Genomic DNA, 13,048 nt, shown 5'->3' on the forward strand with positions numbered 1-13,048 from the left:
TCCCCGTGTTCCCCGGCGGCGCCGCGGGGCGAGGATGAGGCTGAAGCTACTCGGTGCGGGTGGCGGGCGGCTGGGCTCGCTCGTGGGGCTGGGCCGCAGCGGGACCGGCGCGCTGGCGCTGCCCGGCTGCCTGCTGTACACGCAGACCGGCGCGGCGCCGCACCTCACCCACGACACGCTGCGAGAGGTGCGCGGCGTGCCCGGCGTGGCGCACATCGCCCTGCCCGCCCTGTGAGTACCGCGCCAGGGCCGCGGGGCCCTGCTGCCCCCTCGGAGGGAGGTGCAGGGCCGGGGTAGGAAAGGTAGGGGGAAGGGAACTGGAGGGCTGCGCGATTTTTAGCTTGCTTAAGCCAAACCCATCGTGGTGACCTCACAGTCATCTTCCTGAGGTGGGCAGCAGGGCGGGGGAGGTGATTCTGGCCCTCTGCTCTACTGACACCCCACCAAGAGCGCTGCATCCAACTCTGGAGCCCGCAACGTAAGAAAGATGTGGACTTTTGTGGTCCAGGTCCTTTGGAGCACCACAGAGATGCTCAGGGAGCTGAGCCGGAGCATCATTCCTGTAACAGGTAGAGAGGTGTGTAGGTGTTCAGCCTGGAGAAGAGAAAGCTCCAGGGAGACCTTTTACCAGCCTTCCGGTACCTAAAGGGTGATTATAGGAGAGATGGGGACAGATTTTAATAGAGCCTGTCATAGTAGGATAAGAAGTAATGGGTTTAAACTATAAGAGGGTATCTCTTGAAATGAGGATGGGGAAACACTAGACCAGGTTATCCAGAGAGGTGGTGGTTACCCCATACCTGAAAACATTTAAGGTAAAACTGGAGCAGTAGCTAGCTCCCAAAACTAGTAAAGTTGCAACCGAAAGGAAAGATCAGCATGGTAAAGCTTGTACAGTTGTTGAATGATGTGAACGCATTAATGGTGCTCCCCAAAAAGTCAGAGTCTAGCTTCATGCTCTCCATCAAGTTAGTGGTCCCTGGTCAGTGCAGGTAAAAGCTTTACTTTTTTTGCAACAGAATTGAGTGCCCCAGGTTGTGAGCTGTGATTCTTGAGCTCTGTGTCTGTAGCATTTTATTCCATTGTCCCTGCTTCACTGTCTGGCAACTGGATGGCAAATACCGGTTCATTGTCAGGCAATGCATAAGTGTGGGGGGAAAAAAGCCTTAGTTGTGAAACCACCAATCTCTTTAGACATTTGTATGCTTAGTTAATGTGTTCCTATGTCTGGATTGCAGGGCAGAAATTCATGATGTCCTGGAAGAGTATAAAGAAGGAGCTGCAAAATTTATGGGTAAAGTACAAGTATTTGCTTGTATATGAAAGATAATGCAGGTGGTTCCCACTAGAACATGTTCAGACAGTACAGTAGGCAGAAAGATGTAGGCTTTGCACATTTAGGGATTTTCTTACTCAGAGTGGCCTTAGGGAAGACTTGAAATAGTATATAGTCACTAGTATGGCCAAAAATCCTTCAATCAGGCTACAAAGTGATGATGTATCTGTAATTCCTATAATTTACAGACATTTCTTTGTGTATGGAATCTAGTACATTTTGCAAGAAGGAAAGAAAAAAGAGTTGCCAAAGCTTGTTTTGTTCTAGTTTTTTTTAAAAAAGCACATAAAAATTTGGGACATGCATTTAATTATATATAGAAAAAAATTATGATTTGGCATTCCAAAGGAAGTTTGCACCCAACTTTCAATAAACTTTACCTGTTTGGAGCAATTTACTCCTTCCAGAAAAATTGAAAAATGTCTTTGTCTGGAGCTTCCTGGATGCTTTACCAGTTTCATTGACTGTATGTCACTGAGACATACTTTCTAGCATTCTGACATTTGAAACCTCCAGTCCAGCAAGGATGATACATTTCTCATTTGTCTAGTTGATACGTTCTCTCACTCTCCGGTTCTTTTCTGTGAGGGGGGTGAGCCAATTGAACAAGTTGCCCAAAGTTGTGGATGCCCCATCCCTGGAAATGTTCAAGGCCAGGTTAGATAGGCCTTTGAGCAACATGGTCTAGTGGAAGATGTCCCTCCCTGTGGAGCATGAGCTCTAAGGTCCCTTCCAGCTCAAACCATTCTATGATTCTACTTTGTCCTTCCTTGAAAGTTCTGGGCTTGGGATTGTTGATAGTTTGGATTGTGTCAAGTGTCAGGTGTGTCCAGTGTATCAGTTATCAGCTGACTGGTCAAGTGAGTCAGTTGTTGGGTCTGGAAAATTTTAATAGGTGGAGTATTATTAATCAAGAAAAAACGTTAAAAAATCCCAAGGCAGCTATGCAGGCTGCAGAACCAAAGGGTATTATTTCATGGTTTGTCCTGCTGCTGCACTCTTCTCCAGGCAGTTGGTAAAGCTGGGGAAGAAGGCTGCCTCTTTGGTGCTGAGAGATAGATGAATGGTATTTTCTTTGTCAGAATGGATGTACTTGTGTGGGGGACAATACCCTGTTCCCTTTTGCAGATCTGCAAGCCACATCTTTGTATTAGCTTTGCTTAGGTTCATGAAACTCTGCTCTGGATCTGTCTGTTTTCAGGTTTGCCAGATGCTGTGCTCTACTGCTCCCTTCATGACCCAGTCACTCCCTGCCCCTCTGGCTACAACACTAACAAGGTACAGTAACTGTAAAGACTTGAAAGGGTCCACCTAAAGTACCCAAAAGAAATCTGCCAGTCCTCCCTTCATCTCAGACAGCCACAAGCAAAGAGGATTGTCATTTACATGCTTGTACCTCCAACAAAATAAAGCTGTACATGTTCTTACTTAGCAACATATTCCCTAAATGGTTCCTGAACAGTTAAGTGGCAATTCAGGTAGAAAGGAGAGCTGTGGACTACCATGCTGTTGTGGTTTAAATGGCAGTTAAATACCTGTGTTATGGCATATTTGTTGTACAAGCTTATGCTTATGCCACTGATAAACACTAAGCCTGTGTGTGTATTTACATACAGCCTACTGCAGGCCCTCAAAGGGGAAGGACATCAGAATCCTTGCAGGAGGGTGGCTCAGCGATCCAGGAGTGCAAAGTTGCAGACATTTGCTTGTTTCACCCCACAGGCACACACACTGCCTGTGCAATCCGCACACTGCCTGCTGGCTGACACAGCTTTATGCTGGAGGTCCTGCCACCTGCTCAGATACAGTCAGTCCCAAGGCCTCTTTGGGTATGGCCACATTTGGTGGAAGGTCACTGAGTGATGGAGGTATAACTCCTGCCATGCAGCTATCAGTGTATATTCCGTGCTGCCGAGATCCAGGCTGAGTCCTGTCTCTCTGCAGGGAAGGAATTACCTGAAGCTTGTCCCACTGTTTTGCAGCTTTGAGGTGAGAGCAGCAATCTAAACCTAGGTGGTGGAAGTTTGATTCAGACTTTTTGGGGTTTTTTAAATAAGCTGGTGAAGATACCTGTCACCTTGTTGTAAGGCCTTCTGCAGCTGGATGTGTGCTGACAAATACTTATGAAAGTGTTTTGAAAGCAGTGGTACCGAAGGCTGTGTGCCAGGAAGCCTAGCACTGGCTGGATTTAAATAATCACAGGATAATGCTCAGCTCTCTAAGCTGCATGGCTATTTTATTTATTAAAGCAGCTTTTTTCCTCTCAAGAACAGAATGAAGGTAACTAGATGTGATTACATTGCCATTTGGCTCAGACAACTCTGACTTTCCTTTGCCTGCCTTCACCAGCTGTTCCTTGATGCTCTCATGATAAGAGGCAGCAGGTACTGTCTGAACAAGATGCTGCTGAACAACATACAGCTGCTGTGTTTCAGTTACTCTCTATAGATACAAATTTTGGAACTCCTTTTGGAGTTGCTCTTTTTTTAAATTGGAAATTTGCAAAAAAATTTATTGCTTTGGAGACTTCTGGTTTTATTCAAATTTGGTGAAATTGGCTGATAAGGCCAGAAGTAATCAGGATGAATGTATGGACAACAGGCACTTGTTGTCCTTTTGGGTCTTTGTGGGAACCAGACAAAAAAAAAAAAGGCTTCTGCTTATACTTTTTGCATCTGCTGATGAAATTCAATTTGCAAATTACACATGAGAACTGCACTGCTTAATCTGTCTGGCATAGGCTGGGAGAACTCTCAGGCTGCAAAAAGTGCCCATAACACTCCAAGTTGTATGCTACTTCTGATGGCTGAAAGCCCTTTCTCATTTAGAAAAGCATGAACAGAATTGCAGATGAAAAGAGCTGACTTCCAAAGGGCTTGAGCCCTTTACTTAACCTACTTGAACACCCCTTCAGAGTTTTGGAGCAGCAGTTTCACAAGCCTAACAATAATGCAACCAAAGCAATGGCCAAGCTACACTTAAAGGCTAATTACAGATTCTGCAAAATAGGCTAAAATGTGAACATTTTATGAATCTGAATGTTCAGTGAATTGAATGTTGACATCTGCTAGCCTGGAGGTGTTCAGGTAAGATAACCTCTCTATGTGCTCTTGAGTTCTTTTGAGGATATCACAGAGTAATGATGGAAGATGTGGTCCATGTATGCTGGCAGGATGGGAAATATGTGAAGAGAGGGAAGAATGTGTATGAAATCCTAATGAGCACGTTCATTACATTGGCTTGGTTTGGGTATTTCAGTGCCTTCTAGAGTTGCTGAATTTGGGGCCTAAAATAACAGGTAGTTCTAAGATTGAGTGCTTAACAAGCTTTTGCATTCTTCCCAGTCTGTATGATTTATATAAACATATACATTCACATGTGTTATATGAGTTAAGTCCTCAGAAGAGGAAGCAGTTTCTTGGGTTTGCATTTTGTACAGAAAACTAGCGAGTTGTATTTGCCTTTGCTGCTTTTTACATACTTTTGCTTACTTGACAAGTTTGGTGGAAATTCAAGATTTTTCTTTCCCAATTCTGCCACTAATTTGTGTGATGAGAGGCCAGCTGCTCTATCTCAGATTTTTAAATGTGGAGAAGTCAGTGTTGAATGGGATGGTTTCTCCAAAGAGTGTCTTAGAAATTCCAGTTCAGTCATTCATCTCCTTTAATTTATTGTGCCGAGTGCAGCTGATTATCTGATAAAGGGAACTTATCTAATGAGCTATCATTCCAGTAGCTGGTGTTTCACCAGATCAGTTCCTTTTCTCCTTTCACCCTTAAGATCTGTTGTTCTTTGTAACTGCTGTTCATCTCTCTTCTTCCTGTACAGATGGTCTCCCTATGGGGGAGCTCAGGGCGCATGGAGATGACAGCTTCCAAGTTCATGGACATCCAGCGGGCCATCCAGCCAGACTGGTTCCAGTGCATCTCTGATGGAGACACCATTTCTGGGGAAACTGGCAGAAAAAGAGCCAAGAAGTCTGTGGATAGGTCACTTTCCTTCTTGGATATATGCCTTCAGCTGCAAGAAAAATCACCAGTAAGTCCCCAGGATACTGAGGCTATATCACTGCAAGAGCTTCTTGGTCTGTGCTGCATCATGGACCAGCCCCAGGAAGTGATTTAGTAGGAAATTGAGTCACATGTGTGTATCAGAGAATGTCCAGCTTATAGTACAGAGTGAGGTTTAACCAGTAGCACAGTGAGTTTTCCTTCCTTCCTTTAAAATTGTCTTCTGCACCAGGATCACCCCTCCTCTCTACTAGCTGAGGAGGACTACTCTTGGGATTTTTCTTTCTGCTTTTAGCTTGTGATGCATTTCTTTCACTTACCTTGTTATTAGATGCATGGGCAGAGTGGGATCTTCTTACTCAGATTGAGAAAACCCATCTTTTTGCTGTGAAGTCTCCTTCGTTCCAAGTGAGGAAGGATTTGATAGAATTAGTGCTATTTTTATTTCTTCCAGCAGCTTTGAAACTTCCCTCCCTTTTTCTGGAGTGAGATGCACTATCTGAGTCTGCACTTACAAGTGAAAACAGGTGACAGGAGTTGGTATTTGTATCTCCTGAAAGGGAATTCCCTGTGACATCTGGTGCCCGACACCCAGGATAATGGCACCTGCTTTGTATTTTGCACTAACACATCTATTGCTGAGAACCCATCCATAAGAAAATGTGTACAAATATGGTGTGTCGTTATTGCCTTCTGTAGGGAGGTGGGAAGAGTGGCATCAAAATTGTCAGTGAGTTAGTGTCCAGGCAAGGAGTAAAATCTTGTCTCTACTAGTCCCATTTCCTACACATGGACCTCACAGTGTTGTGTGGAGAGTCTTACATGAGATGAAACCCCATGGTTCTGGCAGGTTCCTGGGAATGTGAGGCTTGAGTAGCAGGCATCTTAAATCTGGGCTGTGAGGTGTCTTTCGTATCTTTGGCAGAGCATGCTCTAACACTTGCGGCTTTCTCCTGGGACAGGAACTACAAGGAAGTGTAATGTTTGGAGCAATTGAAGGTGGAGATATCTTGGAAGAGAGGCTCAGATCAGCCAGGGAGACTGCCAAGCGGCCTGTGGGTGGCTTTCTGCTGGATGGCTTCCAGGGAAGTGCCATGGCCAAGGAGACCAAATTGAAACTGATAGCTTCTGTCACAGCAGAGCTGCCAGAGGATAAACCAAGGTAAGTTGTGTGGGCAAAATCCCAAGAAATCCATCTGCCCTATTGTGAGGAACATCTACAGGCTGCTGTGCAGTTTCCCTGTAGGAAATAATCACTGTATTGCACAGCTCTGTGTGTGCCAGGCTGCATAAATTTTACCATTGTCAGACTGCAGTCTTCAACACTTGTTTCAGTTTTTAACTGCAACTGGCACCAGGCTTTGCTCATGCTGTGGGTTTCAGGAAGAGATTTTAGGAAGAGTTACAGGTAGGATATGTCAGAGTTACTTGTATTTGGACTTGGAGCCCATGGTTTACTTGAAGTTCAGCTCGAACAAGAATGTTATTATCAAGATATTTTGCAGGGGCTTTTTCTCACTAAAACTGTCATGTTTCCAGTTCTCTCTGGCCTGAACTGGTGGATGGCAGAGAGGGGTGCTGGCAGAACCAGCCAGTGCTTGCTACACAATCTTGGTAGCCAGCTCTGTCCTGGTACCTGAGGCACTGAGCCTATGTACTACCTAGGGTGGTACAGACTGGCCCAGAACAGTGGCATTCTCTTCTTGTACAGTGTGGGGCTTATTGCATATCTGCGTTGTCAGTTGTGCCCATCAGACCCATGCTAAGGACTGGACAGGAGTGGCAGCTTACTTGATCCTTTTAAGTGACTAACAGTAACTAAAGACTTCTTGAAATTGTGTGCTAATTTGTGCTAGTGGTTCAGAAGTATAGGGATTTCTTTATTGGGTTGAGCTCGCTGGGTTGCTCTTACCAGAGCAACTGGTTCAGAAATAATATGGTTGCTTTTTTCATCATTTTGTGAAGAGAATGACTCAGGCCCCATCGTGTTACTGCTTCCCTCTGCTAGCAGAGCACATTGCTCTGACCTAATGGTGTTTAAAAGGAAATTAAATGCAAGAGCACCGTGTCTGGTATTGCAGCTTGTTCTTGCTTAGTGGTGCCTGGGGTTTGAATTTTCCTGACAATTAGGAGGCTTGCTGTGTTGTTGCTATCCTGTCTGGTTGAGCTACTTAAAAGATCCTCTGGGAGCCTTAGAGTCCAATCTGCTCAGCTAACCTCAGTGGCTAACCGTGCATCTGCCTCATCTATCAAATTGTTTGCTTGTTTTGTTAAGACAAGTGTTTCTGACCTGTTGATATGAAGAGAGCTGGTTAGCCTCAGGGGGTCTTGGAAGTATCTCAAGTGAATTTCAGGCAGTCCTTGCTCCTGAATCAACCTTGCCATCCTGGCTGGAGAAGTTTTTTTTCATCTCTGTTCTACCTCAGCATGAAATTCTCTAGAAGACAAACACCTTCTGTGCTTCACTCAAGAAGTGGCTGCCTTTTTGTGTGATGAAAAAGTGATCTTATGAGTGTACTCTTTATGAAGATTCCTTTCATGTACCTAAAGGGGCTGAAGTTTCTTGATAAAATTTGTTTTCCTTTCCAATAGCATAGGAACCTTGGCAAGAACAAATGTTTGTCCTTACCTGTGCAGAGATGAGTTTCAGCAAGTCTTTGATCACATATGCAGAGCTACTGTTTTGACTTTTGCATATAATTTTCTCCCTGTCATGAGAACCTGAAACGTAAAACACTCATGCTGTAAACTTCTCCTATTCTTATTCTGTGCTCATCACTTTAATTGGAATACTTAGAAAAGTGACTAAAAATGGCACCTTGTGACTTCATTTATCAGCCCCTGTGTATTTTCCTAATTATCTGTTTGGCTCATTACCCTATATTAACTTCTACTGCTTTCAGCCTAGCCATGCACCTGCAGGAGAGCAGGCACTGCTCTACTCTCTTACACTTTACCCACCCTCAGTGAAGCTGCCAGCTAAATTTGGCTCCCGGCAGGATCTCTATTACCATTGATCCAGCCAGTCTCTTCCTGCCTCTTAGTGCCATGTCTCAGGAGATATTACAGCTCACATTTTTGGGTAAATCGTTTGAGCAGGTAGAGTGTAAAGAGAAGGGAAGACTAAAGCAAGGAGGTTTTCTCTTTCTAGTGATGTTTTTCATTAGTGCATTCTCTCCCAGGCTGTTCTCAAAGTGCAGTAGGATGTGTCTGTCACCTGAAGGACTTGTATCTTTGACCAGCCATCTACTGCTGTCTTTGTTGAGACTCTTTTTAGACTGTCTTCTAAACAGCTAACATGAAAAAGGGTCCATGTGAATGGGAATTGGCAGTTCATTGGGGCACAAATATGATTAAGGAAACTATCTGTTCTATGGCACAGATGTTTTGACTCTAATTGTATTTATGTGTATGTGAAAGATTTCACATACAAATCACTTCAAATACAACAAACAGAATGGTTTTTTTCTGCAGTAAATGAGGGCTTATTGCTGTCTTCCAAAGGACAAATAATGAAAATGTACAATAATGTTATGTACTGGATAGGTTGGAGGTGGAAGCACATGGAATTCCGAGTTGATGATGGTTAGCAGTTGCAGAGATAAGTTACGTGTGCTGCATGACCTGGAGATCTTTTCCTTCAGGCACCTGCTTGCTTCTACTCAAAATATTGTAGATTTGTCTTCCTGTGTGTCTCCTACAGAATTATTCATGGTGTAGGCAAACCAGATGAGGTGCTTGAGTGCATTGAAAGAGGAGTCGATATTTTTGAGAGCTTCTTTCCCTTCCAAGTGACCGAGCGAGGCTGTGCCTTGGTTTTCAGTTACAACTGCCATCCAGATCCTGAAGCAACTGGTAGGTTTCTTGATGGTTGTTAATAGTTTTTACATTTTATATTGTGGTAAGCATAATTCCTGCCTGGGAGGAATCTGTATTTGAGGGCTTTTTTCCTGAAATAAGTGCAGTGACCACTGGAAAAAACTGGGATTCCGCTACCATGTGTTGCTTTTGACAGCAGGGTGCTTTGGTGTGAAATCTGTTCATTAAAACTTGAGGCCTCTGAATGTCTCATTAGCCAAAATACGATGATTAAATATTTCTTAAACACCTCCTGAACAGAGGGGTTTTAGTTTGACACCACTGGCAAATTTTCTGTTACCATTAGCTGTGAAGGCTGGATCTACTAAGTGATCTCTATAATTAGATTAATATGTCTGTTGTAGTAATATATTTTTGAAGTTCTTTTTTCTAGCTGTCAGAAGTTTCCCATTTATTTGGACAGTTTTCCTCTCTGTACTTGCATTCATAGGTTTATATCAAAACCAAAATGCTCTGTTCATAACTCATTACACTGTGAGATGGGAATGTGTATCACCCATTAAAGCACCTATCAAATGCTGTTTCAAGCAGCTTTTTTTGTTTTGGCCTATTAAATGTTTTTAATACAGGGAAACATTTTACATTTTTTCTCTCTAGTAGAACCTAGTGGCTTTTCATGCCTGGATAATTCAGAGCCAGCTGAGTAGAGCAGAACATGTTGTTTCTTTGTGTTTGCTGCTATTTTTTTAACCCCTTTTCTTTGTTCGTTGTTCTTTAACTTGTCTTACTTTATTCTTAAATTGTAAGACTCTGGGTAATGGCAGTGGTTTTTCCCTGTGTCAGTTTTAAACACAGTAGACACGGATTATGCAAACAGTAATACTGGTATTTCCAGATACTTCTCCCTCTCCTTAAGAATAAACTTAAAAACACAAACCTATAAAATCATGAGATGGTTCTTTATTTTTCAGGTAGATGCTGAAAAGGCAGATGTGGAACCTACCTCATCTGAATTAGTGCTACCCGCCTTTTTTGATTCCATGATTTTTTTTTTTTTTTAAACAAGAGGCATCTAAATCCCTGAGTGATCACAGCATGGAAAATGACTGAATGCAGATGAGTTGCCTGTCTAACAAAATCTCAATAAAATCCATTTGTTTAGGTGATTGCATTCTATTCAGCATGCAGTTCAGACAAAATACTTTTGACATTTTATAAAGAATTCAGTAGAGCAGCAAAAAGTTACACTATTATTTCAGCTCTTAACTTTTGATTAGTTTTAGTTGATTAGCTTTCACTTGTCTCTTGCTGTTTTGATCATTTAAAAGTGTATTTGTGTTAACTAACCTACAGCAATTAAAGTAAAATATTGGCTTTGAAAAAGAAAGAGGTGGAAACTTGGGACAGGAGTTTTCAGTTGGCAAGAAAGTAGCAGTAATAGCTGCTCTGAGGTTGCTACCCTTGCTCTACCCTTGCTCTCTGTCCTAAAGCTGTTGTCTTTTTAATTTAAACAGTTCTAACACAAAATGGGACCCAGGACCTGGAGAATGGTGCTCAAGACGACCAGGAGGAAGTCTCCAAAGCTGACCCAGAAATTACACCATTTGAGATATCTCTGAAGGATAAAAAGTATGTGGGTTTGTGAGGAGGGTACCTGCAGCTGTATGACTAAATATGATGCTTTTGTCCTCCATATTTATTTGCAACTGGTCAGCAGGATGAAAGACTTCATAAACCATGAAGCTGTTGAAGAGAGTACTTCTGGACATTGAATGGAGAGTGTTAGACAAGCATTCTAGCTTTTTATCAGGCAGCAGCCTATCTCTGAAGGTGCTGTCTTTTGCCTAACCTAGAGCCAGGGGTTTTCTGGTCATTTTTCCAGCAGACATTCTGTGGTCATAATTATGTCTCAGCTGCAAGACCAAAGGCTTACAAAGGTGATCTGGGAATCACTTTGGTCTTCCACATCTAGCTTGGGTCATCTTGAGATGCTAGATTTTTTTTAAACTATGGAGACCCTCTACTCTCTGACTCAGTTTGGGCAGCTGCAGAGCAGTTCTGCCATTTCTGGATGCTTCACAAAAACTTTGGCCATTGTTACCATTTGTATTTGCCTCTCTTTGTCACAGGTACTTCCAGGCTGTCTGAGTAGATAGTTGTGTTGCTTTGCTCTCTCTGTGAGTAGAGTGGAATACTGTTTTGTGAAAAATGGGATTAGCAAATCTGTAGTTTTGGTGGCTTTCTCCTTCATAAACTGTGTGATAGCTGTCTTGCAGTGCAGCTTTTCTGCCAGGGAAGGCACAGATGAGGCCTCTCTCTGCTGTTAGCTGTGATGCAGTCAGAGTTATTCTTACTTAAATGTATGGCCTTTTGGCTCTGAAGGGAGTTCTGGCATGAGGAGGCTTGGGGCTTTCAGCAGCCATAGTCCCACACCGAGGCAGGGTGTGGGAACTACATGACCTTTAAGGTCTCTTCCAACCCAAACCATCTCTGATATCTGAAGTCCTTTCTGCCAGTGGTGCTGATCTGAGTTGACAGCAAATCTGGATTAAGGACCACAGGACTTAAAGGCTCAGGTCCCTGCAAAAGGCCATGTGGTTACAGGGTTACTCTTTATTGCTTGGATGGGTCTTCTTAGCTCTGATGTTACCCAATATTGCTTCTCCCTTAGATACCACGATGATTTTGGTCCTTTGCTGGAAGGATGCAGCTGTTACTGCTGTCAGAGGCACACTCGTGCCTATGTCCATCACCTCCTGGTGACCAACGAGCTGCTGGCCGGTGTCCTGCTCATGATGCACAACTTCCAGCACTACTTTGGTTTCTTCAGTGCCATTCGGGATGCCTTAAGGGACAGTAAACTGGATCAACTCAAGGAGCTTGTCTTCAGGCAGGTGCTGCAAGGCCCGGCAAGTGCGACGCTGAGACAATGAGCTCAGAGAGGACAATCTCCTCAGAGAGGAGATTGCAGCTGCATCCTCATCCAGTGGGACTGTATCACCTGGACCTGTCAGTAGTAAAATGTGTTTTTTCCTTCTTGGAGAGATCTGAAGGAGACATTTGAAGATCTCACTTCCTGGTGGGGAAAGAGGATCTTGTTCAAATGTCTCTTTTGGTTAATTGGTTTGGTCCATTCTTGGTGAATGGCAGAGCCTGGACAGGTCACCAGTAAGAACAGTATGGATAGGTTTTTCAGATACTCACTGTTGGTTTCCCATGTGCAAGAACAGAGTACAGTAAATTCACTAATACAAGCTGCACTGAGTATAAGCCACATCTCTGGGTGTTGGCAAATATTTCGTTTTTTGTCCATAAATAAACCGCACCTGAATATAAGCCGCTCTGTCATTTGCAGCGAGGACTCGCGTGCAACAAAGTTGCCAAATAGTAACTGAACGGCGGCAGGGCAGGGTTTACTGGCTCAGCTAAGGCAGTGCAGGCTCGGCCCGGTAGAGGCTGCTGACGGGGCCAGGTAGCCCAGCCCGGCGCTGCCACTCGGCGGGACCACTGGGGGCCGACCGCCGCTGCCACTGGGCTAGGTCACCACGGCCCGGCGCTGCCCTGTGGTGGCAGGCAGGGACGGAGCCCCCCTGCGCCTCCCCGAGCCGTGGCAGGGGCGGCCCGGGTCCCCCCACTCCTCCCAGAGCTGCGGCAGGGGTGGCCTGGGTCTCCCCCCTCCTCCCCGGGCTGCGGCAATGGCGGCGCAGGGCCCCCCCATCTCTCCCCCGGGCTGTGGTAGAGGAGGGAAGGAGAGAGCTCTCCCGCCTCTCTCCCCGCCCCCCGTGCTGCCTGCAGGCAGCCAGGCTCCACCCGTGGTGCAACAGAGTAGCAATTTGTAACAATCGCAAAATGCCGACTTTGCAGCAGCTCGGCTCGGCACTCT

General features: G+C 44.5%; 1 protein-coding gene across 2 annotated transcripts; it reads left to right on the forward strand.

Annotated features, from left to right (window-relative positions):
• The first annotated feature begins 19 nt into the window (after positions 1-19).
• On the forward strand, positions 20-12,467 carry QTRT2 (queuine tRNA-ribosyltransferase accessory subunit 2). 2 transcript variants are annotated; one of them, XM_033051465.1, is made up of 8 exons: positions 20-231; positions 1,239-1,294; positions 2,538-2,614; positions 5,165-5,374; positions 6,309-6,508; positions 9,050-9,201; positions 10,680-10,794; positions 11,837-12,467. In XM_033051465.1, exons 1-8 carry the CDS (start codon positions 35-37, stop codon positions 12,096-12,098), a joined length of 1,269 nt encoding a protein of 422 aa, XP_032907356.1. In that variant the 5' UTR covers positions 20-34; the 3' UTR covers positions 12,099-12,467. The 2 variants fall into 2 exon arrangements, with proteins under 2 accessions (XP_032907356.1, XP_032907357.1); XM_033051466.1 differs by lacking the exon at positions 20-231 and adding an exon at positions 559-577.
• Positions 12,468-13,048: the final 581 nt, after the last annotated feature.

This window comes from Catharus ustulatus, chromosome 2 (assembly GCF_009819885.2).
Source record: "Catharus ustulatus isolate bCatUst1 chromosome 2, bCatUst1.pri.v2, whole genome shotgun sequence".
Lineage (NCBI taxonomy): Eukaryota > Metazoa > Chordata > Aves > Passeriformes > Turdidae > Catharus > Catharus ustulatus.

Coding starts and splice junctions, on each gene's coding strand:
- QTRT2 (XM_033051465.1), top strand. CDS start 35: ATGAGGCTGAAGCTACTCGGTGCGGGTGGCGGGCGGCTGGGCTCGCTC. Junction 232..1,238: donor CACATCGCCCTGCCCGCCCT/GTGAGTACCGCG, acceptor TCTGGATTGCAG/GGCAGAAATTCATGATGTCC. Junction 9,202..10,679: donor TCCAGATCCTGAAGCAACTG/GTAGGTTTCTTG, acceptor TAATTTAAACAG/TTCTAACACAAAATGGGACC.